Source organism: Arvicanthis niloticus, chromosome X (genome assembly GCF_011762505.2).
Source record: "Arvicanthis niloticus isolate mArvNil1 chromosome X, mArvNil1.pat.X, whole genome shotgun sequence".
NCBI lineage: Eukaryota > Metazoa > Chordata > Mammalia > Rodentia > Muridae > Arvicanthis > Arvicanthis niloticus.
The window spans coordinates 33,377,440-33,403,564 of NC_047679.1; the positions used below are offsets into that span (position 1 = coordinate 33,377,440).

At 39.4% G+C, this 26,125-nt stretch overlaps 1 protein-coding gene, 1 long non-coding RNA gene and 1 pseudogene across 2 annotated transcripts; 1 reads left to right on the forward strand and 2 right to left on the reverse strand.

Moving 5' to 3' along the window:
- Positions 1 to 715: 715 nt before the first annotated feature.
- Positions 716 to 21,453, reverse strand: LOC143435575 (uncharacterized). The gene is made up of 3 exons (XR_013106013.1): positions 21,252 to 21,453; positions 3,754 to 3,853; positions 716 to 3,084 (listed from the first exon to the last, which is right to left on the reverse strand). It is a non-coding gene; the product is annotated as an uncharacterized LOC143435575 (long non-coding RNA).
- LOC117694787 (large ribosomal subunit protein uL30 pseudogene) lies at positions 9,385 to 10,370 on the reverse strand (annotated as a pseudogene).
- Positions 21,454 to 21,609: 156 nt separating the features above from the next.
- On the forward strand, positions 21,610 to 24,808 carry Sat1 (spermidine/spermine N1-acetyltransferase 1). The gene is made up of 6 exons (XM_034485707.2): positions 21,610 to 21,855; positions 22,125 to 22,176; positions 22,317 to 22,400; positions 23,800 to 23,901; positions 23,996 to 24,036; positions 24,278 to 24,808. The coding sequence occupies exons 1-6, from the start codon at positions 21,790 to 21,792 to the stop codon at positions 24,446 to 24,448; spliced, it is 516 nt and encodes a 171-aa protein (XP_034341598.1). The 5' UTR covers positions 21,610 to 21,789; the 3' UTR covers positions 24,449 to 24,808.
- The last annotated feature ends 1,317 nt before the right edge of the window (positions 24,809 to 26,125 follow it).

Here is a 26,125-nt window from a genome sequence, read left to right on the forward strand (position 1 = left end):
TATTCTTCATGCTTCACAGGTTTCTCTGTCTTTCCTATGTTTGGTAATTAGAAAAGATTAAGAGGACAGTTGAGAAGGTGGCCTTAAAAATAATAGTTAAAGAACAGCCTTTGTCTGCCAAGCTATCTATCATATTCACACACACACACACACACACACACACACACACACACACACACACACACACAGAGTTTAAAAAATAAGGGCTGGAGAGATGGCTCAGCAGTTTAGAATACGTCTTGCTCTTTCAGTGGACCAGACTTTGATTCCCAGAACCCACATTGTGACTCAAAATCATTTTTAACTATAAATCTAGGGGATCTAACACCCTCCTGTACTTCAAAGGCACCAGACAGGCCCATAGCATATGCCCATATACATACAGGCAAAAGATTCATATAGACATAAAAATAAATCTTAAAATCAATCAATCAAACAAACAAACACCAAAACCAAGCAACAACAACAACAGGAGAGTTTCTAACTCCTGGGAATTCATCATTTTCATTAGAGAGAAAAACGTGGAAATGTAGGTAAATGTATTCTCATAACTTCTCCAGTGCCCAGTGTTCACTCTTTCAGAAGTAGCAGCAAACAATTCATTCTACCATGGCAGAGTATGAGAGGCATGTAGGGGATGATGCAGAACAATGTCAATGCAGAGAATGTGACATTTGAGGGACTTCTGTACTTAGAAATAAAAGCAAAAAAAAAGTTTTCAATAGAATTTTTAAAGTTTTAATATAGTCTTCCACATACTATCATACATCCAGATTCCAACTCATTGAAAATCAGGTCAATTACAGTGACAGGAAGGATGATTTATTGTATGAAAGAAACAGCATCTTCTGTTATATGTCAACCTCAAAAGTACCTCCAGAACCTCCTGAATTTTATATACATTATTATTTTTTAAAACAACTGCAAAAAATCAAAATATCAGATGCCAAAAATAACCAGACTGAAAATCTAATTTTATACACACTATTATTTAAAAAAAAAAACTGCACATAAATCAAAATATCACACATCAAAAACTAACCAGACTGAAAATCTACTCAATAAACTGTTGCACAGTTGCAATAGGCATTTAGAATGGAAGCTGTGAAGTTTCACATTAAATTTTACTCTTTCAGTATCAAATTTATTTTATGTACTTAACTATAAAAAAACAAATAAACAAACAAAATACATGACATACTTAGAACCAGAAAAGCAGTGACCTTTAGAGTCTCTTTCATAACCCGTTTCCATTACATGCGTGCAGCACATCCTAAACTGAGATGATTACCTCATCATCCATTAAGCTAAAGACTTCAGGGTGTTTTCAAATGGAAAAGAATTTATTTTCCAGTTGCCATGTTTTTTTCTCTATATATTGCTCCTATTCTTGAACTTCAATGCCTCCTACTAAAAGTTGTTCAACAGAGGAGGGCGCTGAGCAGGGAAAGAGACAGCAGCTCTCCTTGACATTATAGTACATGAGAGAACATGAGCACGGGGGGGGGGGGGGGAGAGGGGGGTGGCCCTGGAACTGAGCTTTCCTAGTTTATTCTCTCCGTGGGATAAAGACCTCTTTCTTTCCTTCTTTCTTCTACCTACTTGCAAGGTTGAGGCTCAACGAAGTCCGTCCCACTTTTCTCCTGTCTAGTCCCCTTCAGCCTGAGAGAACTGGGTGAGTGACACTAAAGGCTGCAGATAGGAAGAAATCCTTAAGACTTGGTTTCCTCTCTGTGCAGAGGAAAGACAAGCCCTCTAGCTTGTTCCCGTGTCTAGAGGGAAGTCTGGGGTTTTGGTTTGTGTTGCTTCTGTATCTTTTACCTCCTGTTTACAGCAGAATTTGTCCCCTTGGTTTGTCAGTGGAATTTCTCCCCTAGTACACTAGGTTCTTCTAAAAAGAAGAAGGAAAACTAAAGCTTTCATTTAACTCCACCTACCTACATGTGCATGAACATTTTTTTGGATCTTGATAACCCCTGTTCTGATCTGTTAGTCAGTCAGAACCAGGCATGTTGTAGAAAGGCATCTGGCATTGAATTCTTTCACTGAATAGAATTTTGTTTTGCTTTGTCTTGTTTTGCAGTGAGAGCGGTGGAACTCGGGGCCTAGTAAGTACTAGATGCTTAAGTGCTTTATCTTTGAACTATATCACCAGCCCTTGGTTCCTGAAGCAAGATCTCCCTATGTTGTCCACATATCTCCCTATATTGGCCTCCACTTAAAATTTTCCTGCTTTCACCTATCTATTGCAGGAACTACAGGTTTGTGCTATGATGGCTTAACATTTTTTTTTCGTAATGCTGAGAATCCAGGAGCTTGTACAAAGTAAGAAAGTTTTCAATCAGTGAGCTACATCCAAGTCCAAAGAGATATCACCAAAAATGTCTAACCAATTAATAAGAAGGAAGGAAAATGTCCTATTGGCAGAACCAAAGCATGTAACCAAAGTCCTGAAAGTTCTGTCTCATTCACAACTATGGTTTCTATATGTGGCACAGAGCCTAATACACTGTAATTACATAATGTGATTGACTAAATGACTAAAACAGAGTAGTGGCAGTTCTCATATATTCAGTATTTATCTCAGTACTTACATGTTGAGAATGAATAATAAAGACATATTAAATAAATTAGGGATTAGCAATAGACAGAAATATTAATTGAGTACTTGTTGATCAATTATCTCATGTAATTCTCATAAAAAAACAAAGAACTTTATATCTCCAGTTTACAAATAAAAAAATCACATTTCAAAGACATTAAGTAATGGTCCCCAAAGGCATTATGCCTAACAAGCAATAGATAGCAAGAATTTGACAAATTGTTCTTATCAGATGTGTAATTAGTTGTGTCCTTCTCCACCAGCAGAAACATTGGACACTCCAGCCTTGCTGGAGGAAACTGGTAATGAGAGAAGACCTAAGGAAATTGTAGGCTCATGACTCCAACGGTCTAAATGATCATGGGGTCTCAGACTGCAAGACTCAAGTTCCTCTCTCATGTACACATTCAGCATTTCAAGGCCTTCAAACGATGTTTCTTCCTTTTTTGACTTGTTTCTGCTTAGGAACAGATGTCTTCTTACTTTAGCAAATTAGAAGGTAATGATTAAATCCAGGATTCCAGCTTAATTGATGGTTTACAGTTAACATATTGCAAAAAAAAATGTCCTAAAAAATGTCATGTCAAGTGTGGTGACACATACGTGGCATCCTAGCACTTTCCAGACAAGCCTGAGCTACATAGTAAGAACCCCTCCCCCCCCCCCCCCGCAGCACACACCCAAATGGCATACGGATTACATCTATTTTGTGCTAGGAGGAATAATTGTAAATGGCCCAACTGGTTTAGAAGTTATTTCCAACCTGTTTTATCTTGCCCTTACACCAGATCATTCTTTCATTTTAAAAAAGATTTTTCTTTAATTAGCATGTAGTATAATGAGTTTCTATGTGATATTTTCATAACATATATCATTATACTTAGTTGTTCTTTCTGCTCCACCTCCTTAGCCTATTCTTCTCCCTCTTCTTTAATAAATAGTCCTTTCCTTAATAAATAGTCCCTTCTCAGACTTGTATGTCACATATATTCTACTGCTATTCCTTGGTTTCTCTCCTCAATCTCATAATCATTGCCCTTTTGTGACATATTGAACTTCCTCAGCATCTTAGTCAGTGTTCTATTGCTGTGAAGAGACACCATGACCATGGAAACTCTTAAAAAGACAATATTTAGTTAGGGCTGACTTACAGGTTCAGAGGTTCAGTCCATTATCATCAAGGCAGGAAGCATGGCAGCATGCAGGCAGACATGATGCTGGAGAAGGAGCTGAAAGTTCTACATCTTCATCCTGCAGGCAGCAGAAGGAAACTGAGTGTCACACTAAAAAGCCAGCCCCCAACCTGTTTCACACTTCCTCCAACAAGGCCATACCTTCTAATAGTTTCACTACTTATGGGCCCATGGGGGCCAATTACATTCAAAGTACCATGCTCAGGAATAATAAATATGCAATGATTCTTACTTTGATGTCTTCTAAACAATGAGATCTGTCCTAAATGGTGTACAATCACAAATCATCACAGAGGTCACATAATCAGTGCTATTGCCCTTTGTTTGGAGCATTTTATCTGCCTGGCCAGACATCATGGAAACAAGGTCCAGTCAAGAACCTATCACCTAGGATAAACTATTTACAACCTTATCTCACTTTAGAATCAGATCTCATCATCTATAATGTAATCAGCCTTCAACTGTAAGTCACACTTGGAAATATTTGTAAAGAAAGCTTAGAGAGAAGGCAAAGGTAGCAGAATATGTTGGTACACACCCATAATCACACTTGGAAGACAGAGGCAATAGGACTGTGAATTTGAAGACAACCTGTGACACTTATGGACAAGTGCAGCTTCCTTCAGCCTCTTCAAGTAGCAGGTTCCTACTAGCATGGTCTGTCTACTTAACCTGGTCTATAAGCATTATTGATTCATACTATAGGCAGAATTCTACTTAGCAGTTTTGATTTTTGGAAGTGGGGATGGTAAGAGGAAGGTAAGACAGAGGAAGAAGGCTTAGAATGATGAAGTTATGGAGACAGCACTTGTCAATCATAGTTCCTGTTGTAATTTTTTAAAAAGATACATACATAGGAGCATAGTGGTACAGGCATAGAAGATCAGCTCTAGGAGGCTGAGGTGAGAGCCTCAATTTAAAGGCTAGCTTGTGTTACATAGTTGCACCCATAAGAAAAACACAAAACAGACATGTACCAAACAGATGTTTGGTTCTGTAATGCACATGAGGTCATGCTTCAATATCACAGCAACACACAAAAAAAATCATAATAAAACCAGACATAAAGAAACTAGACTAGAGAAACTGAATTTGTAAGACATAGACCAAATGTGTTGATTATTTGATTTTCATCTAGACTCTAAATCAGTACAGTATTTGATATAATAGCTCTTTTTATGCTTATAATTTTTATAAGGAGATATATAAGGGCTGGGACTGCCCAGGTACTTAATTAAAGATTGACTAAGCAAAAGTCAGGAAACTAGTTGTATTTCTGACTTTGCCACTGTCTAGCTGTGAGACCACAAACTAGTAGACTAGCATCTTTGGACTTCAGTTTTCCATAGGGAGATGATGAGGAATTTAGAAGAGAACCAGGAATATTTTATGCTTGTGTAATGACAGAAATGTGCACAACATACATTGGAAGCACTGGAAGATAAAAATAGACAAAACATTGATCTGGTTTTGTTATCTGTGTTTTCATTGATTTCTAGGATTGAAGAAAAACTTTTATGCATCCAAATAATGTTCATGTAGATTACCCTTACTTAGACTGACAATTTACTTCCTAGTTTTTCTGAATATAGAAATAAGAGAAATGTATGATCTCTTTTTCTGTGTAGCATCAAATATATTTTCCTATAAAACAATCATTCTGGTATCTTAAATGCCAAACAGAGAGTCTTATAGAGAAAATCTAGGACACTTGGAGATAAGACAGCTTTACACAAACACAGAGGTGTATATGATCTCATGAGGGAAATGATTACAGCAAAATTTACAGAAGTCTTTCACATCTGTCAAAATCTATCAATGCATAAAACATTAAACACAATTTGAAAGTTTCTCCATTGATTTACAACAAATAAACTTAAGCCTGTTAAATAGTGAATTTATTTTTATATGCTTCTGCAGGTAGGGTGGCTGGGAAAGCTGTGGGTTCCTCCAGGGGGAAGTTGGGCACAGTAGCTGTGGCTACTGCTGGCTCATTAAAGGACTTCTCCACGGTTCCTCATGGCACGGCCCCAATGACATGAGAAAGTCCATGGGTTTTTACAGGCTTTAATGTCATGGCAGATTGTGGTTGGATCTGGATGTGCACCCCTCGTGAAACTCAGGGCAGACTTGAGTTAAATAAGGAGGGTAAAGGGGAGTAGGGTCTAGAGAAGAATGCTCAATTGGCTCTACCCTCTGGCCTTCAGGCATCTCATTAGTATGTCAATCTCTCTAGGGCCTGAGGCCTGTTCCTTGTGACTGATGGCCATAGACCTCTCTGTAGGAAGGGCTGTGGAGGGCTGAAGCTAATTGAAAAGAACCAGGGCCTGGGAGCAGAGCTGAAATCCTGCCGTCCAATAAGGGTTCGGGGTTCCAGGCTTATGCTCGACCAAGCACGCAGCTGCTTCTCACAGCCCACCGCCCCACATGCTTCTGTTTAATAACATATGCTGTACATTGACAAACCTACTAACATTTTACTTCAAGAAATACAGTTTTCAATTCAAATTGGTGACTTTTTAACTTATATTAATATATCTTTTATCTCCATTATAATACAATATCTTTCTAGTGGTTCATTTTTAATCGACGAATATATGAAAATTTTTTTGTTCCCCTTAGTGTTGGAGATAGTGCCAGAGCCTCAAAAACATTAGGCAAGCATTCGACCATGGAGTTACATCCCCATCAGGAATTGGGAAGTTTAAAAATATATCATATTATTATTACAGAACTATGGGTTTGATTTAACAATTGAGGTAAATTAGGGTAGCAGCATGGACTGTTGAAACTAATTCTCAACCATAGCCAGGCAGTGGTGGCACATGCTTTTATTCCCAGCACTTGGGAGGCAGAGGTAAGCAGATTTCTGATTTAGAGGCCAGCCTGGTCTACCGAGTGAGTTTCAGAATAGCTAGAGATACACAGAGAAACCCTGTCTCAAAAAATCAAAAAATTGCAACCATAAGAAAACATTTGATTTTCTAAAAATATGATCAATATGAGTATATAGTTAGGAATAGGACAATACTAGAGACTACAGCATGAATAAGTAAGACATTTTTCATTAGTGACCACTTAAAATTTTGACTTTAGAAACCTCTAAGACAGCTGACAAGCTGGCTCAGTGGGTTAAAGCACTTGCCACATAAGCCTGAGAGTCTAATTCCCAGGACCCACATGGAAGAAAGAGATGAGTGACACCCAAAAATTATCCTCTAATCTCCACATATGTGCCATGGAATACACATACACACACACACAAACACACATACAGAGAGACAGAGAGAGAGACAGAGACAGAGACAGAGAGAGAGAGAGAATAACAACAACAACAACAAACAATTTTTAAAGAAAATAGGAAGACATTTATTTTTATTGTTTTTTGTTTTTTACTTTTGTGGTCATAGGGTTGAATCCAGAGACATTCACATGCTAGTCTATATCTACCTACACCTCCCTTTCTGAGGAGCCGGGTCAAAGATGTGTGCCACCACAGTCAGAAAAATTGTTGTGATGAATTTCAAGCATTCTAGTAACTTGGGTCATTTCACAGATTCCTCAATATCAACTTGAATTACTGAAATGGATAATTCTAAAAAAAAAAAAAAAATCAAACTTCTTTTCTGGTCTGAGGTGGCTAACAGTAGCCAACTTGAGGAGTTCCTCCATGGAAATCCTCTATAAGGTAGGCATGGCCTGAGTTTCCATGGACATGTTCATATCCTTGTAGTTTGGGTTCCAACCCAGGCTCACAACCATCATTAGAGACATATTACCTTTCAAAAATACTCTGAATATAATGCCAGCATATGTTAGTTACTTATTTCACTGCTGCAACAACATACCTGATAATAGAAAGTTAGAAAAGGAAGGAAGGAAGGAAGGAAGGAAGGAAGGAAGGAAGGAAGGAAGGAAGGCAGGCTGGTTTGTTTTGGCTCATAGTTTGGTGGTCCAGTCCATGCACTTAAGTCAGCTGGCCATGTTACATATGCTGTCAGTAAGAAAAGCACAATGAATGCTCATGGTTAGCTAGCTTTCTCCAGTGAAGACCCCAGTCTTCAAAATGGTACTGCCTACATTTGGAGGGGGTATCCTCTCCTCAATTAGCCTAAACCAACCAATCCCTCGAAGGCTTTTCTAGAAGGTTGTCTCTTAAAAGATTCTAGATGCTGTCAAATTAAGTCAATATTAACCATCATATAGCTGATACATCAGCTAGAAAAGTGTCTACTACCTCAGCAACTTGAAACCCCATACAATCTGATCAAAAAGCATAGCAATTTCCCCATGATATCTTCTGCTGGGGACACAAGCTAGGCCAAGCCCATGAACCCAGGAGGTTATTAGAAATAACTGGCAGCAAGATGAGCATGTCAAAGGCTGGAAGGCACCAACAACATGTAATCCTTCACACCAATGAATTCTACATTTTTTAATTTACTACAATTTACACGAGAAGGCTAGACAAAAGTTTAAAAAGAAACAATGTATTGAAATTGAGTTAAGTGAAAAAGTGTGACATATTGGAACACACCTCTAATCCTGGTAGTTGGGAGGTAGGTGTTTGAAACCAATCTGGCTAAACAGAAATATTTTGCATCAAAAATCAAAAAGAAAGTGACCTCTGCTACCCCACCGTGTACCCAGTACCCAGTACTACATCCTTCTTCAGGGTCTAGCATGAAGGATATCCCTGACCACCTCACCCACGGTTTTTCTCCAACCCACCAGATTGAGCCTGAGTCCTACATACAGTGCACCAGCCTACTTTGACACGACAAAGGAGCTCTAAGGGCCAGGATCAACCCTACCTATCTTCAAACTCCTGAGCTCTTTTATAATGTATCCACCTTTTCCACTCAGCCAGATTTACCCTCACACTACAGGTTTGGAAGTAGAAGTACATTCTGTATATCATCTCAGACCCATCTGTCTACCTGACTTCATTCTATCCCAACAATTTCCAATCTCTAGACCCACCCCATGCCCCACATTTTCTCTTCTTCCTCACTCAACCTGTGCTATGCACAACAAACTCAGAACTAACAAAGAAAGCCCACATGCCCAACAATACTAAAGATCAAGCCAGTAGGCACTGTTCAAAACGTACCAGTTCTGTACAAATGTTTACCGATGAAAATTACCTGGGTGAATTCCAGACACAAAATATAAATGAACAATCAAATCACAAACTTCATAAAAGGGCTTAAAAAGTTTAAAGAAGATACAAAGAAACATATCAATAAAATCAAGGAGAAGGGGCTTAAGGAGAGATACCCAAGAAAACACAAACATAAAGCTGGTAGAAATGACAAAGACAACACAAGACTTGGGAGCAGAATTCAATTAAAAGATAGAAATGTTGAAGAAGACACAAGTTGAAATGAAGTTAGAACTGAAAATTCCAGGAAACTTACCAGAAAATTCAAAGGAAAGCCTCACAAACAGAATGACTCAAACACAAAATAGAATATCAGGGATCTAAGATAAAGCAACAAATTTAGATCAAATATTCAAGGAGTATTACTAAACAAACAAAAACCACAGGAAAGGAACACATAAGAAATGTAGAACACCATGAGAAGATAAAAACTCCAACATAATCATCTTTTTTCCCTATTTGCCAAGCTGTGATTGTTTATTAACTGACCAGATTACAAAAATACCATGGGCAACACCTTAGTTCATCCATCTAATAAGCCTGTTTATCTGATCTCCCCTGTTGCCAGCATCTCCACCTTCTACAAAGTGAGTTGTCTTTTTCTTCATTCCACCTCGTGGGGAAGATAATTTGAAAGGCCACAGGAAGTTATCTGCTTCCTTGAAGTGTTTCCCAACTGTATAGATCTCATGAATTAGATCCTCCATGCAGATGATGCCAAATTTACCAACAGAGTGAGCGATCAAGGAATTGTCTGTCAAGACAATCCGCTTCTTATTGATTTTGCTATAAGCCTCGCTTTTAGATGAGCTCATTTACTGACTTCCGGTTGCGGTACCCACATGCAATGTACGGTTCCACAATCCTCAGCATGTTAACGAAAGCCTCGTTGAGCTTAACAAAGGTGCCATTGAAGATCTGTCGAAGACAAAGAAGCTGCAATACCTTGCAGCTTAGTCCACTGATACCTCAGATTCTGATGACAAATGCCAATTTTGGTTCTGCGGTCACATAGAAGTTGCCAGCTTTCCTTGCCATCCTGGCTATGCGAATCTCAGTCCAGTACATCTGCCTGGACTCCATGTGATAGTGCTTTCCCTTCTCATAGATGAGCTTCCTTCTTGCCTTTAGTAATGTCTTCAGAGCAAACTTCTACAGGCACTTCACCTTCAACTCTGCCAAGTTTTTTCCCTTTTTCTTGGGTTTCTGGCACAGCAGGAACCCTTTTCTTAAAGAGTTTCTGGCACAGCAGGGAACCGTCTTTTTCTTCTCTGGCACAGCCTCCATGGTTCCAGCCAGAAAAAGAGAGAAATCTGACACATGCCATGATTATTATCTTAATTACTATTCTATTGCTGTGAAGAGAGACACAAGGAAACTCTTATAGTCGGGACAGGTGCATGAGAGAGAGAGAGAGAGAGAGAGAGAGAGAGAGAGAGAGAGAGAGAGAGAGAGAGAGAGAGAGAGAGAGAGAGAGCAGAGAGAGATACTGGACCTGGCTTAGGCTTTTGAAACCTCCAAAACCCACCCCCAGTCACACACATCCTCCAGCAATGCCATATCTTCTAATCCTTTCAAAATTGTCACTCCACATTCAAGTATGTGAGTCTGTGAGGTGGCCTTTATTCAAACCACCACAATCATAGAAGAAAATTTCTCCAAACTATAGAAAGACACACCCATAGAGATAAAAGCAGCAAGTACATACAAAACTAAGTAGACAAGACCAGAAAAGAAATTCTGAAAAGTATATCATGCTTAAAGCACTAAGAATACATGGCAATGAAAGAGTATTGAAAGCTACAAGAGATATTCCCTGGGGAATCTCACCAGATCTTGGTACAGACCAGTTTTTAGCTCTTTCCCGGTTTAGCTCTTAACCCTCCCTTTTAGCCCATTCCGATTCTGTGGTGTCAGAAGCTGATACCTAGAAACACTTTCTACCATGGATCCCCAGTGGCCACATCTGGCTGGGACTCACATAAGTGACTTTCACTACATTCCCACTGTCACCTTCAGACCTGTAGCAGTGTGCTTGCAGGTATCTCTTTGTCCACCTCAACTCCATTCACTGGAGACTCTAACTCTTGCAACAGACCTGAGATCCCTCTAGACCTTTTGTCTTTATTTCTCCAGACAGAATCTTGGTCCTATTGCAGCCTACTTTCAGGATTCCTTCCTCCTGCCACACCTCTAAGTCACTAGGGACCTGCTTCTTGGTGTGAACAGGATCCTACTAGCTCTTTTCCACAGCCCTTGTCAGCCCTTTCTCCTATTTCATTTTTATTCTTCTCTGTCACCCATTTACCTGCAGAAACACCCTTCCAAAGAACCCACAGCTACCATACTTTTCAAAGATCCAGAGATGGCAATGGAAACCAATGAATGAAATACCCATAGAACAAAGACAAGAACAGATAACAATACCTAGGGTTGCTTCAAACATCATAACTTCAAATGCCTAGACACTAGTGCAAAACTACAAACAGAAACAGCCAAGACAATATTTTTTCACCAGGATCCAATAACCCTACTATATTAGGCCCTAAAAATGCAATATAGCTGAAGCACAAGACAAGGGTTGAAATAGCAATTATTAATATGTTCAAGGACCTTAAAAAGATCTTCAAAGAAGTCTTTGAAAACACAAACAAATGGTGAAATGAAGTAATGAAAACAATTTAAGACATGAAAATAGAAGTAGAATCACTAAAGAAAAGCCAACTGAAATACAATTTGAAATAAAAATTTAGGAATTAAAATGAAAACCTCAGAGGTAAACCTAGCCAACAGATTATAAGACATGAAAGACAAAATCTCAGGTGTTGAAGACAAGGTAGAAGAAATAATGAATACCTCAGTCAAAGAATATGTTAAATATAAAGATATCCAGACACAAAGCATCTAGAACATCCAGGATACTATAAAAAGACCAAATTATGAATAATAAAAATAGAAGGAAAAGAAACACAATCAAAGGCACTGAAAATATTTTCAACAAAATAATTGTACAAAAATTTTCCAACCTAAAGAAGGCATTACCTATCAAGATACAAGGATTATACAGACCACCCAATAAGCAGGATCAGAAAAAAAAATTCCCTATGACTCATAATAATCAAAACACTAGATATATAAAACAAAATAAAAAATTATATTAAAAGCTACAAGGGAAAAATACCAAGTCACATATAAAAGAAGACCTTGTTAGAATAATGCTTGATTTCTCAATGGAGACTCTGAAAAGCCAGAAGGGCCTGTGCAGATGTTCTACAAATTCTGAAAAACTACAGGTGCCAGCCCAGACTACTATACCCAGCCTGACTTTCAATTACAATAGATGGAGAAAATAAGACATAATAAAATCAAATTTAAGCAATATCTATCCACAAACCCTGTAGGCTTAGATTTTTCAAAATCCACGTTAATAAGGGTTCTTAAATGCTTCAACCTCTTTTAACGGTAGAGGAGAAGGATAGTTAGTAGATCAAGGGGGATGTGGACTTGTTTAGGAGTAGTTCTTTTGGGTGATCCCAGTCTTTGTTGTCAGGATATCAGCAGTCCAGTCCAGAACATCAAACATGAATCAGTAAAAGTAGATTGATCCAGAAGAAACTTTGAGGCCACCAAATTGGCATGAATCTGCAGAAGCAGTAGGAAACAGCTGGAATACCATGCATTTCTCTCTTGGAAGTCACATGGGAAGATTCACGAAGACCAGCAAAGCATTGCAAGGTGAACCAATGCAAGAGCATCCCCTTACTGTCTGTGGGGTTATATTTATGTTCTTTCTAAACCCTGTGGGCCCTCTCAAGCGACTGCTCCAGCAAAACATCCTTTCACATGTCTGTCTCAGCAAAACATCCTCTCATAAGACAGATTCCAGAAAAAAACATCACATGACATAACTGAGTCTCCAAAGAAATCAGAAATTTTCACATCAAACCCCAGCCATACAGAAGGTGCTAATAGGAAAGGTTCAACATGAAGAAGTTAACTACACCCAAGAAATCACAGGAATAAATAATTTCAGACCAACAAATCAAAAGAAAGGAGAAAAAACTCACACCACCACAACAAAATAACAGGAATCAATAAACACTGCTCATTGATGACTCTCAACATCAATGACCTCAATTCTCCAACAAAAAAGATACAGACTAACATATTGGAGTAGAAAACAGGATCCATATTTCTGTTGCATCAAAAGACTACACATCACCTTCAAGGATAGAGATTACCTCAGGGTAAAAGATGTAAAAAGATACTCTAAGCATAAAAGATGTAAAAAGATATTCTAAGCAAATAGACTCAAGAAGCAAGCTGGTGTGGCTGTGGTGGTTTGAATAGGTATAGCCCTCATAGACCCATGTGTTTGAACGCTTGACCCATAGGGAGGAGCACTATTAGGAGGTGTGGCTTTGCTGGAGGAAACTTGTCACTGTGGAGGCAGGCTGTGAGGTCTCATATATGTTTAAGCTACACCCACTGTAAAAGACACAGTCTCCTTCTGCTGCTTGCAGATAAAGATGTAGAACTCTCAGCTTCTTCTCAAGGATCATGCTGGCTTGCATGCTGCCATACTTTCTGCCATGATGATAGTGGATTAAGTCTTGGAAACACAAGGCAGCCCCAATTAAATGTTGTCCTTTATAAGAGTTGCCTTGGTCATGTTTCTTCACAGCAATGAAACCTTAACTAAGATAGTAGCCATTTTAATATCTGACAAAATAGATTTTAAACCAAACTAAATCAGAGACAGTACATACTCATCAAAGAAAAAAAATCACAAGATAATATTATAATTTTTAGACAAGTCAAATAGGCAAAAACTAAGCAGAAAACACTGGGGTTAACTAATGTTATAAACCAAATGTACCTAAGAGAACATTTTATTCAAACACGAAAGAATATACCTTCTTCTCAGTTGCTAGTGGAACTATTTCTCCAAAATTGACCACATACTTGGACACACACACACACAAAATGTCTCAATAGATTTATAAAACTGAAATAATACCTTGTATCCTATCTGACTACTCTGGATTAAAACTGGATATCATCAACAACAGAAACAACAGAAAGTTTACAAACTTATAGAAATTGAACAACTTACTACTGAATAAAAGGGTAAATACATAAATCAAAAAGATTTATTTAAAAAAAAACAAGTGGGAAACAAACATTCAAATATATAAGACTATATGGACCAAGCCATTCTTATTCAAACCATCACCAGATCATTAAAGAAATTTCTCTTTGCAAAAGAGGGAGACCACCACTACAGAAAATTACATCTAAGCTAAATGCAGAGGTACATAACACAGTCTCAACTGGTACAGCTACAAAACACTCATGCATGTAAAGCCCATGGAACATTTTGGAGGAAGGGATGGAAAGCTTGTAAGATCCAGAGGTTCAGGAAGTTTGCAGTGAGGTTGTGTCTTCTAGTAATGACAAAAGTTACACCCATAAGGTCTCACCAATACTTAGTGCAAAGGGGGTGGGGAAAAGTTCATGAGGCCCCAACCCTACATAAAGAATTACAGATCATTGAGGAATGCTGAGAACAGGAGAAATAATCTTCACCAGGGAAAAGGACACAAACTAGTGGTTATTCAATACCAAGTGTTCAACCCTGAAAATATGCATACAAGTAACATTATACAGACTAAGCGGGTTATGTGTCTGCTCTTGTGTGCACCAAATATCAATCCATTAATGTAAAAAGAAACCATACATTTCAAGAATAGGAAAGGGTATATGGGAGGTTTTGGAGGTAAGAAAGGGAAAAAATAAATGCAAAATATTGAAATCACATCTTAAGGTGACAAGCAATGCATGTCACTCATGACAAGCAGTATGAAGTTTTATTTATTGGATATGTGTGTAGCTCAGTAGTAAAGTACTTTTCCAGGGGGCATAAGGTCTGGGTTTGATCTCAGTACTATGAATGAATGAATAGATGAATGAACAAATGAAACAAATAGACTACATGCACATACTTTTGCTGCAGCACACACATACATTTTTGAAGGAGACATTTAAATGTGTTCCAATTCTGTCAGTTTTAAGGTCATTGGTCTCCTTTCATCTTCTTACCTGCGTCTTTTAACTATATCATCCTTCCATGAGAAATGACTCGCTCCCAAGTATTCCAATTCCAAAATGAGTTCTCAGGCAATAACCTTTGTGCTGGCCAGCAGACTCTGCCAAACATCATGTACACTGGGGCAAAACATGAAACCGCTCCTAGTTGCTTAGACAAACATGAGGCTACTTGGGTGGAGTTTATTTACTCTCTTGCATTTTCCTCTTTGAAGTATCCTCTATTTTCTTGAATTCTCTCTTAACACTTAATTGCCAGTTTGCAAATGGTACAAAGACTGGTAAGATGTATTCTGAACTTTGAAATCTGTTACATATACCCAGGGGCCATAGGGAAAAGTGGGGGTGTCTTACACTTTGAGTACTAACAGGCAATTATTTTCTATGATCTTCTTATTGGGTAACTTCCATACCCAGATTCAAAGTGCTGATATTTTTAGGAGGCCTAAGGTAGTTGATTGCACTTTTCAGATCTCCTACATATTTATGAGGAGTTAGCGCCTTGATCTCTTGAATTGATGGATGAACAATAATCTCCCCTTAGGACATCACATCAGGAGGCATGATCAGACTGGAGATAAGTCACACTGGCTGAGTTACAAACTGTCCTGCATCATCATTCTAATTGTACCTGGTGTTTTCATCTGGGAGGCTGCATCCCTTCTCCCCACAACTAGAATCTTAAGAGCTTCAATCATTGAACTACAAGTCTCTATATAGTAAGAATCATGCTAGTGAAATATTGGAGGCAGGTTACTTTAAAATGAAAAAAAGACTTATTTAGCTCACAGATGTCTAGGCTGGAAATGCAAACAACATGACAGGTTCTGGTAACGGGCTCTGTTGACTGTCTTGTACTGTGGCATAAATGCATGTATATTTCTGTGTCTATGTGGTATCTTTCCCTCTCTTTATAAGACTACCAAGATTCACTTGGAGGGTGCTGCATCAACCTTTACCTCATAGTTACATTGCTTGTAAAGTGTGTGTCTGTGTGTCTGTGTGTCTGTGTGTCTCTCTGTCTCTGTCTGTCTCTCTGTCTGTCTGTCTGTCTGTTTCTCTCTCTCTCTCTCTCTCTTTCTCTCTCTCTCTCTCTCTCTGTGTGTGTGTGTGTGTGTTCGCATGTGTGTGCATGTCTGTATAGAGGGGCAGGAGGCAAAAGTTGGTGTAACGTGTCTTTCTCACCCTTCACCTTATGTTTTAAGTCAGTGTCTCTCAGTGCATCTGGAGTACACTTGATTTGGCTAGACTAACTGGCCAGCAAGCACTTCGGTTATCCTGTCTCCACAGAAACTGAGATTACAGGCTCATGCCCCTGTGAAGTTTTTCTTTTACATAGTTACTGAGGATCACATTCATACTTGTGAAGTAAACATTTTGGGACTGAACCATCTCCCTAGTCTCTGATCTTGACTGGGGCTTCAGGCTTGCAAGGCAGTCATTCTATCAATGAGCTACACCTCCTGCCCTGTTTTTAACTTCTTAATAGCATTAAAAGATGACAGATGTAAATCATATTCAAAGCACACTGATAGACCTGAGTATCTTATAAGTTAACTAAATATTGGTCTTTTACTGACCTTTCAAAACATGGTCCTGTGGATTCAGCAATAGACTCTGTGACTCTGCCTCTTAGTACTTATGACTTTGTGTGCTCCCCTCTCCTTCATGTGGCTGGGACCTGTGACTTGCTTTGAACTAGTATAGTGTGGTATAGGCGATAAGATGCCATCCTCACAATTATGGCACAATCTTGTAAGACTCTAATGTGTCAGATAAATGAGAAAAAACAGACACTCATATATAAAACTATGAAACTTCAAGTAATAGAAACAATCAAGAATGAAAGGGCAAACTGTGCATTAGAAGAAAATATTTGCATACCTGTAGACAACCACTATCAAAACAGAAACAATCAGAAAACGGCAAGTAGTAAAGAATATGGAGAGATTGAAACCTTTGTATATCATTGATGGGAATAAGCATTGTGTAGCCACTATGGGAAGCAGTGGTACATCCTTCAAAATGTTAAAATTTCAACCATTATATGATGAAACAATCTCACTTTTTGGTAAAAAAAAAAAAGTCAAGAACAATTTAAAGTCAAGGGTGGTGTCTTATAATCTCAATAGTCTTGAGGCTAAGGCAGGAGGATTGTCAAGAGTTTGAGATCAGCCTGGACAACCCGGGACTATACAGGAAGGAATATTACTCTGTTTTAAAGAAAGGTAATCTCATCCTGTGCTGAAACAGGGATGAACCTTGGAGGCATTATGTTAAGTAAAATAAGCCAGTGTATAGATAGATATAGATAGATAGATAGATAGATAGATAGATAGATAGATAGATAGATAGATAGATAGATATTTTGTTTGATTGTAATTACACAATCTGCTGAAAGCAATTCAAACTCATTCAAACTCGTGGAAATGAAAAGTAGAATTTGACTAAAAGGAGCAGGTGGTGAAAAGGTAAAGGGAAGCCATTATTCCTGGATACAGACTTTTAGTTTTGAAAGATGTGAAAAATGAGCAAGTTCTGGAGTATTTCATTTGTTATTACTCTATACACTTAAAATAGCTAAGAGAAAGCTAGGTGCCATTGTGTTTAACAACTTTAGTTCTTGCACTTGGAAGTCTGAGGCAAGAGGACTATGAGTTTGAAATCACACAAAGACCTTGTCTCAAAACAAACCTAAACTAAAAATGGTTAAGATAACAAATTTTATGTAAGAAATTTTTACTCAGAATTTTTAACACGGTCTTGGTAGCTACTCAAGAGACTTTTCTGGCTTATAAATGGTCACGTTAGGTAAGACTTATATGATAAGAAATAGGCACTCCCCAGAAACTCTAGGCAGCCTGTAGCCAGACACCTGATAGCCAGCAAGAAGTCAAGGTCTACAATCAAGAAATGAATACTGCTGGGCCTGGAGAGATGGTGCAGCACTTAATACATAGTACTTGTTGCTCTTGTGAAAAACCTGAGTTCTGTTCTCAGAACCCATTCAGGCAGGTCACAACCACCTGTAACTCTTAACTCTGGGGCAATGGTTCCCAAACTTCCTAATGCTTTTACCCTTTAATAAAGTTCCTAATGTTGTGGTGACCCCCAAATCATAAAATTATTTCATTGCTACTTCATAACTGTGAATATCAGATATGCTAGTTCATGGGGGTCATGACCCACAGATTGAGAAACTCTGCTCTAGGTTAACTAATGACCTCTTCTCACTTTCTCTGGCACATGCACTAACATTCACACACAAATACACATACACACACACACACACACACACACACACACACACACATGCATACATATGCACATATATACATATATACAGGGATACATCTAATTACAAAATACATCTGTTTAACACAGAGATGATGCAGGGCAGTGGTGGTGCATGCCTTTAATCAGAGCATTTGTGAGGCAGAGGCAGAGGCAGAGGCAGAAGAAGGAGGATCTCTGTGAGTTGGAGGCCAGCCTGGTATACAGAGTGAATTACAGGGCAGCCAGGCCTACACAGAGAGACCCCATCTCAAAAAACCAGGGAGGGGGGAATACTGAATACTGTCAAGATCAGTAATTCGAGTGCACTTGGAGTTGTTTTATCTAGGAATGCAGCTGCCCGGACTGTTGGCCTGTACATTCTACAATAATAAATATGTGTTATTTTAAACAACTGAGTGTGGGGGGACTTTCTGTGTGGTGACTTTCTATGTGGCAACTGATAAACAATACAAAAGGGATGGCATAGGACAACCTGTTTTCAAATAACCAACTTCTGGTGGCATGGTCTACATGAAATATAAAAATCTTTGGGGCACTGAACTTTGTGGAACCTTGAAACAAGGCAAAGAGCAAAACCACTACTTTGGCTATTTTTTTCCATTCACTCTCCTCATCTGTCCAGCTCAGTGATAGGAATTCCCTTTCTCATAAAGAGTCAAATCCAGTATAGTAAACTACAAACACAACTCTATAAGTAAACTGTACACCTTTAGGGCTGGTTATAACACTTCGTGACCTTTTATAATCTCCAAGTACCTCTCAGATAAGATTCAACAAGTTGAGCCGGGCGTGGTGGTGCATGCCTTTAGTCCTAGCACTTGGGAGGCAGAGGCAGGCAGATTTCTGAGTTCCAGGCCAGCCTGGTCTACAGAGTGAGTTCCAGGACAGCCAGGGCTACACAGAGAAGCCCTGTCTCGAAAAATCAAAAACAAAACAAACAAAAAAAAAAAGATTCAACAAGTTGAAATGTTGACTCATTAACCAAATAAAGGTTTGTCAAAAGCTAAGTTCAATCCCAATTCTAAAACACTAAGCAACATAAATAGAAAAATAGCTTTAGTTTTGCTTCTTTGGGAAGTTATTCTTGGTGTTGAGTCACAGAAGTCAAATGCATTGCTATCAGTAAATAAGTGACAACCTCCTGTCAGTGCTCTAGCATTCTAAACAGAAGCAAAAGAGGGAAGGGCCTGGCCATCCATGTCAGGAAAGACAGCACTTGCAGGAACTCAGGTAGAATGGGTGCTATTTTTAAAGCTCTTTATAAAAATATTGCATAAGTTCTCACAGTGACTCACTAATGCATTGAGTCATGAGAGAGTGGGAGGAGTAACAGAAAATGCTTTTCTGCTTTCATTTCTACATACAGGATATTACTCGTTAATACAGGCAAAGTCACTTACTAAATATTAGGAGTGGCCATGTGGTACTAGTCCAACCCCTCACTGTACAGACCAGATACTGAAGACCATCTGATGCTTTATCTCATTACAAAAACAAAACAAAACAAAACAAAACACCTCTTATGGAATCTAGGCAAGGAAATGGAAGCAGAGTACTCAACAGGATCTGTCCAGGAAAGTCTATAGTAAAAAAAAAAAAAGGTCATTCCCCAGAGACATGAATACTGACTTGTTCCAATGGGTATGACCAGGAGTAGGCAAACTCAACTGTTCCCAAACATTTTGATCTCTGGGCATCTAAAATTTAGTGTATTGAAGTTTTCTTACCTTTAAAAATGATAGAAAACATAACACAGAGCTACATATCCCTGTAATCATTGGAGTAATGATATCGTGACATGTTCAGTAAGTTTAGAATATTGCAAAATAAAAAAGTTAAAGGAAACAAAAGAAGCACATGGACAATAGCTTTCAACAGCAAAGGAAGCCAGGAGATGGTCATGTATCAGTGTGTGGAAAGAAAAGGTCCAAACCTCAAAATCTATAAGCAGTGAAATAAAACCTTCAATAATGTAAGATGACATACATCATTAAAGGGAATTATCAAGTATTTCTCTCCTTCAGAAGAAAAGTCCACAGGAAAGAACAGAGGTTTAAGAAGAAAATGGGGGAGGGGAGTAAATAGTGCCAGGTGGTGGGGGACAGAGGCATGAGGATCTCTGAGTTTCAGGCCAGCCTGGTATACAGAGTTTCAAGACAGATGAGGCTACTCAGAGAAACCCTGTTTCGAAAAATAAATACAGAAAGAAAGAAAGAAAGAAAGAAAGAAAGAAAGAAAGAAAGAAAGAAAGAAAGAAGAAACTAAGAAAGAAGAAAGGAAGAAAGAAGAAAGGAAGGAAACATTTTAAATCTACCCATTGCATACCTGGTTCTCAACCTTCCTAATACTGCAACCATTTAATACAGTTTCTCATGTTGTGGTGACCCTCAACCATAAAATTATTTCTTTTCTACTTAATAACTGTAAATTTGCTGCTGTTATATTGTTATGAATCATAAGGTAAATATCTGATATACAGGCTATCTGATATGGGACCCCAAAAGGGTTGTGACCCACAGCTTGAGAACCACTGAATTAGAAGGAAAGCAATCGAGGAATCCTAAGAATTGACCTTAGAAAATACCAGGCGAGCAGGCTATGGTGAATGTGTTTAATCATTTAAGCACTGGGCAGACTGGGGTAGGCGATTTGTGAATTCTAGGACAGCCTGTTGAAACATAGTGAGTTCCAGGATAGCCAAGACTACATAGAGAGACCCTGTCTCAAAATCAAAACAAGATTCAAACCCACACCTTTTTTTAGTCATGAAAAACGATGACATCACCACATCTCAATGAACTGCCTGTGGAAAATTACTAGAGAGGATAGGAAAATTATGCCTCCAGACCACGCTTTGAGAATGGCTGCTCTTATCTTTCTGTCATACCCTAAAGCTGAGCTTCCTGAGTTTGCTTTTCTCGGCAATGTTGGGGTCACAGAGGCAATCCACATTTTCAATTTTACCACGGTTACCAGGGGACAAGCTGGTATTCATTTGCTTCCGGGAAGGGTCCGCAAGGCGCCGCTAGAGGATGCGAGGCGGGAGAAGTCAGCTGCGCACCTCGCCCTACCCCGCCCTCCCGGTTTGCGTCATGGGTGTCACGAGAGAGCCCGGAAGAGGGCAGTGTCTGGAACAGAGGGCTGTGCTCCCGCGAGCTTGCATCCTTACTGGTCGCGATCTCTCCGTCTCCTGGTCCGGGGAGGAGTCTCTGCAGACTTAAAAGGCACTGTCTTTCCACTTCTTAGCTGCGCAGTTTCCCCAAAGTAAATCTGCCAGTTTTCTGTCTTATACTGAGGTTCGCCGGGTCATGGTGCCAGCCTGACTGAGAAGAGGACGCTCCCGGGAAACGAATGAGGAACCACCTCCTCCTGCTGTTCAAGTACAGGGGCCTGGTGCGCAAAGGGAAGAAAAGCAAAAGACGAAAATGGCTAAGTTTAAGATCCGTCCAGCCACTGCCTCTGACTGCAGTGACATCCTGCGACTGATCAAGGTAGAGAAAAGTCCGGGCTCTCCCTAGGGCAGAGGTTAGGGGAGGCTCCGTTTCCCGGGGAAATCCTCATCTTTCAGTTCTGAGACGCGGCCAGGCCAGTAAATTCCCTTTTCTCTGCCGGCCAACCCCAGCCCGGGTCAGGCTCCAAAGTTCAGCGCCAGGCAGGGTTCAGTCACCGAGGGACCCCGGCTGCCCCATTTCCCCTCCTGTGAGCTGACTAGGCTGGTCAGGAGTTTCATTACCGTTTCTTTTGTATGTATCGTCCCCAGGAACTGGCTAAATATGAATACATGGAAGATCAAGTAATTTTAACTGAGAAAGGTAACAAAGGCGTGGCGGGGGAGGGGGGACAAAGTATCTGTTTCCTGACACCTCCAAGGTGGGGAGAGAGGGACAAGGTACCTGTTTCCTGGCACCTCCAAAGGTCAACTCATACTGTCTCTGTCTCCCCCGTCTTACAGATCTCCTAGAGGATGGTTTTGGAGAGCACCCCTTCTACCACTGCCTGGTTGCAGAAGTGCCTAAAGAGCACTGGACCCCTGAAGGTAACCCCTACTCCCCGTCCAGAAGCCAGCGAGAACTAGTTTTGTAATCGAAACCATAGAGCCTACTGTGTAGAACCCATGACTACACGGGCAGAGGTTACTGAGGAGCTGGCTGGAACTAACAGCCAGCCAGTGTGCAAATGACTGAGGAAAAAAATGTATGTAGTGTACTTTATAATAGGGTGGGTTATGAGAGTTGTTTTCAGAGTGCTGTAGAAACCCGGAAAAGTTAGATATAATGTCATTTGTTGTAATTCCGTTTCATAAAATGGTTTTTATTTGACCCTAACCTAACCTTTTTTTTTTGTAATTGTGTTAAATCACATTTTTTTTTCTTTAATTTGTCCCAATCTTCAGGTTACAGTCTCTAGCTTCGCCATGTACATGGCCCTTCTGTGTACATGGATGGGCGGGGAGGTAACTAAAAGATCCTTTACACAATAAAGTAGATGATCATGATAAATGAGGTAAGGTCCTATTATCGCACACTTAAAACACGGTAGATCAGAAATTTATATTCGCTTCCTGTCTGTCTGCAAAGAAATAGAAAATGGCTAGAAAGTTTAATTTGCAACCTTTGCCTCCATTTGGAATTGAATTGGCACTCCATATGAAGGAGTCAGTTTTTAATTATTTTTATTTTTATTTATGTATTTACATTTTTTTTTTGCTGGCCCTTGTTGACTGGTCAAAGGCGGCTAAAAGGGGAAGTTGTTTGGGTTGGTGCTTTCTTGAGTTTTCTTCTGATGTCTGTTCCTTAGGCTAGAAGATAATCAGAACACATAAGGGATGAGATAAGTTTTAGAAGTGAATGTTATGTAACATTCTGGTTACTGCTATTTCTCCTATGTTAAAGATTAGGGGAAGTAAATTGAAAATTTATATGTGGGAGGGCAAGTTCTGAAAGTAAACACTGCACTTTTGGCCTGGTATTCTGACCTTAAGGAAGCAAGAGTTGGTAAACTACAAGTATTTCCTCTTCTAAACTGCTGTGTAAACCCAACTTTTGCCAAGCCAACATACCAGCATGTCATTAGGATGTGAATAATATGTGTGTTTAGTTTAAGTCCATGGCCCTTTTGCTCTGGCAAGTAATGAAAGTGTTCTCATTTCCTGAGTGTGAGGCCAGCAGACTAACCAGTCCACAGGTATAACCTAGCTTCAGCTATCTCTAATGTGTGCTTTTTGCAAGTACTTGTCTGAGACCAGAGAGATCATTCAGCATTGGTCTGGACTGTACTAGCATAAACATAAGGAGGCAGTCCAGTTCCTGGTTACTTGTTTCAGTGCTGCACGCATGTATATTTCCTTTAAATCTACAATAGGCTTCTGATTCTGCCGGTACAGCTTGAATGGGTTGTTTTTCTTCTGTGCATCTCATGGGATACTCTTATTACAGGACACAGCATTGTTGGTTTCGCCATGTACTATTTCACCTATGACCCATGGATTGGCAAGTTACTGTATCTTGAAGACTTCTTTGTGATGAGTGATTACAGAGGTACAGCTGACTTTGGGATTGGAGGTAGTTTAAAGAGAAATCAGAGCTCTATGGCCTTAAAATGACTAAGTTGAATTGTATTTCTTTCTTTTAGGCTTTGGTATAGGATCAGAAATTTTGAAGAATCTAAGCCAGGTATGTTCACCAGCATTGCATTGTATAGCCCAGCCTGGCCTGGTATTCCCTATGAGCCCTGGCTGGCCTCAAGCTTGTCTTCACCTGCCTAGTGCTAGGATTAGAGCTGGGACCAGATGTCCTAGATTTGGGCCTCTGCATTTTTAAGAGTTATTGGGTTATTGTAATGAATGAGTCAAAGTTGGGTCTTGGCAAGAGGGTGAAATGTTACTGGGCTTATAGTCTCTCTGGCTTGTACTAGGTTGCCATGAAGTGTCGCTGCAGCAGTATGCACTTCTTGGTAGCAGAATGGAATGAACCATCTATCAACTTCTACAAAAGAAGAGGTGCTTCAGATCTGTCCAGTGAAGAGGGATGGAGACTCTTCAAGATTGACAAAGAGTACTTGCTAAAAATGGCAGCAGAGGAGTGAGACGTGCCGGGGTAGACAGAGACAACCTCCATTGTGCTTTAGAATAAATTCTCAACTTCCCCTTGCTTTCTATCTTGTTTGTAGTGAAATAATAGAGTGAGCACCCATTCCAAAGCTTTATTACCAGTGGCGTTGTTGCATGTTTGAAATTCGGTCTGTTTAAAATGGCAGTCATGTATGTGGTTTGGAGGCAGAATTGTTGAACATCTTTTGATGAAGAACAAGGTGGTATGATCTTACTATATAAGAAAAACAAAACTTCATTCTTGTGAGTCATTTAAATGTGTACAATGTACACACTGGTACTTAGAGTTTCTGTTTTGATTCTTTTTTAAAAAATAAACTACTCTTTGATTTAAATATTCAGTGTGAACATTTTTACTAGTCCTGTCTTCCTCATTATTTTTGTAACCAAAATAATATGTAAAATAAAAATACCTATCCAACAGTTCTCAGGTGCCGGTAAACATGAATAAGAGAAGCTGCCTGGTGTTTGGAATACCCTAGGTTTCATCCCTAGCACCAAAGGGGGTGAGGGATGACTTGGGAAGGAAAGAAATGCAATGAAATGGAGTGATGCACACAATGAATAAGTCCATTGTTGTACAAGTAAAATGTGAAGGTGGGTTTATGAAACACTAATAATCAGGAAAAACATCTTGTCCCCAATGACCTCATCCCACACAAAATGTCCTTTGAAAGTAAAACTAAGTGGGTCATTCTCCTAATTGAGAGGGAGCAAAACTCCTGATTTTTAACAAGATTGCAACTTTAAAAAGTGACTCACAAGCAACTTTGTCACAAGCAAATCAGATGACTTCGCATGTATGTGTTAAACTAATGCCCTTCTACAGTAAGGACATAATAGGAGTCTTTCAACTAGGGAGACAGAAGCAAATATTTTTTTCAGGAACTGAAAATGAGCCTTTAAAAAGCAAAGGGAAAAGACAATTTTCTTAGGTCTATGAACTTTAATTACTCATTACATTGACCTACATTCTCAAACCCACTAATTTGCACCATCATAAAGATAATAGTTGTTAAGAATTTCTGAAAACTACTGCCCAAGATTAGTGTTTTCCAAAAGCAGTTCTAGGATTCCTACACAATAGCAGGAAATACTGAACTCTTCCACTTAAACAGCTTTGGTTCTGTGTTCCTTTGGCTCAGTTTCTGCTACACAGTTCTAGATTAGAAGGCAGCTATATATAACAGTGTGTTTATACATTTCTTTTGAGCTTTGGGGTTTATTGGTGGTTCAATACGACATGAAAACCCGCTCAGATGGCAAGTAATGGAATTGCTGGCAAAAATCAAAGGCTAACTGAACACAAAGAGCCTTGTGAAGAAGGAAGATATTTTGAAGGTTGTGTTCTGGAAACTGGGCCTCTTAGAGGAAAACAACTGCTTGCTGACTGTGGCTAGATGAATAAATTAGCCCAGGGAGTAACAATCTAACCTTTTGTGTTTACACCTTAAAGACACAGTGTTGCAAAACCAGAAGCAGTTTTGAAGTTTTCGTCAACTTTTTGGAGGAGTCCCTTAAAAGAAACTCAGATCCGCTTAATATTCAACTCAATTACAGTGATATCTCTTTGCAAGCAGCTACAGAGCCAGGCATATTAATGCACACCTCAAGGGGCTGAGGCAAGGGCTCAGGTTTCAGAGCAGTCTGGC

Excerpts from the sequence above, each read along its gene's own strand:
- Sat1 (XM_034485707.2), top strand. The coding sequence starts at position 21,790 with ATGGCTAAGTTTAAGATCCGTCCAGCCACTGCCTCTGACTGCAGTGAC. Across the intron at positions 21,856-22,124 it reads ACATCCTGCGACTGATCAAG|GAACTGGCTAAATATGAATA; the intron begins GTAGAGAAAAGT and ends TATCGTCCCCAG. Across the intron at positions 24,037-24,277 it reads TTTTGAAGAATCTAAGCCAG|GTTGCCATGAAGTGTCGCTG; the intron begins GTATGTTCACCA and ends GGCTTGTACTAG.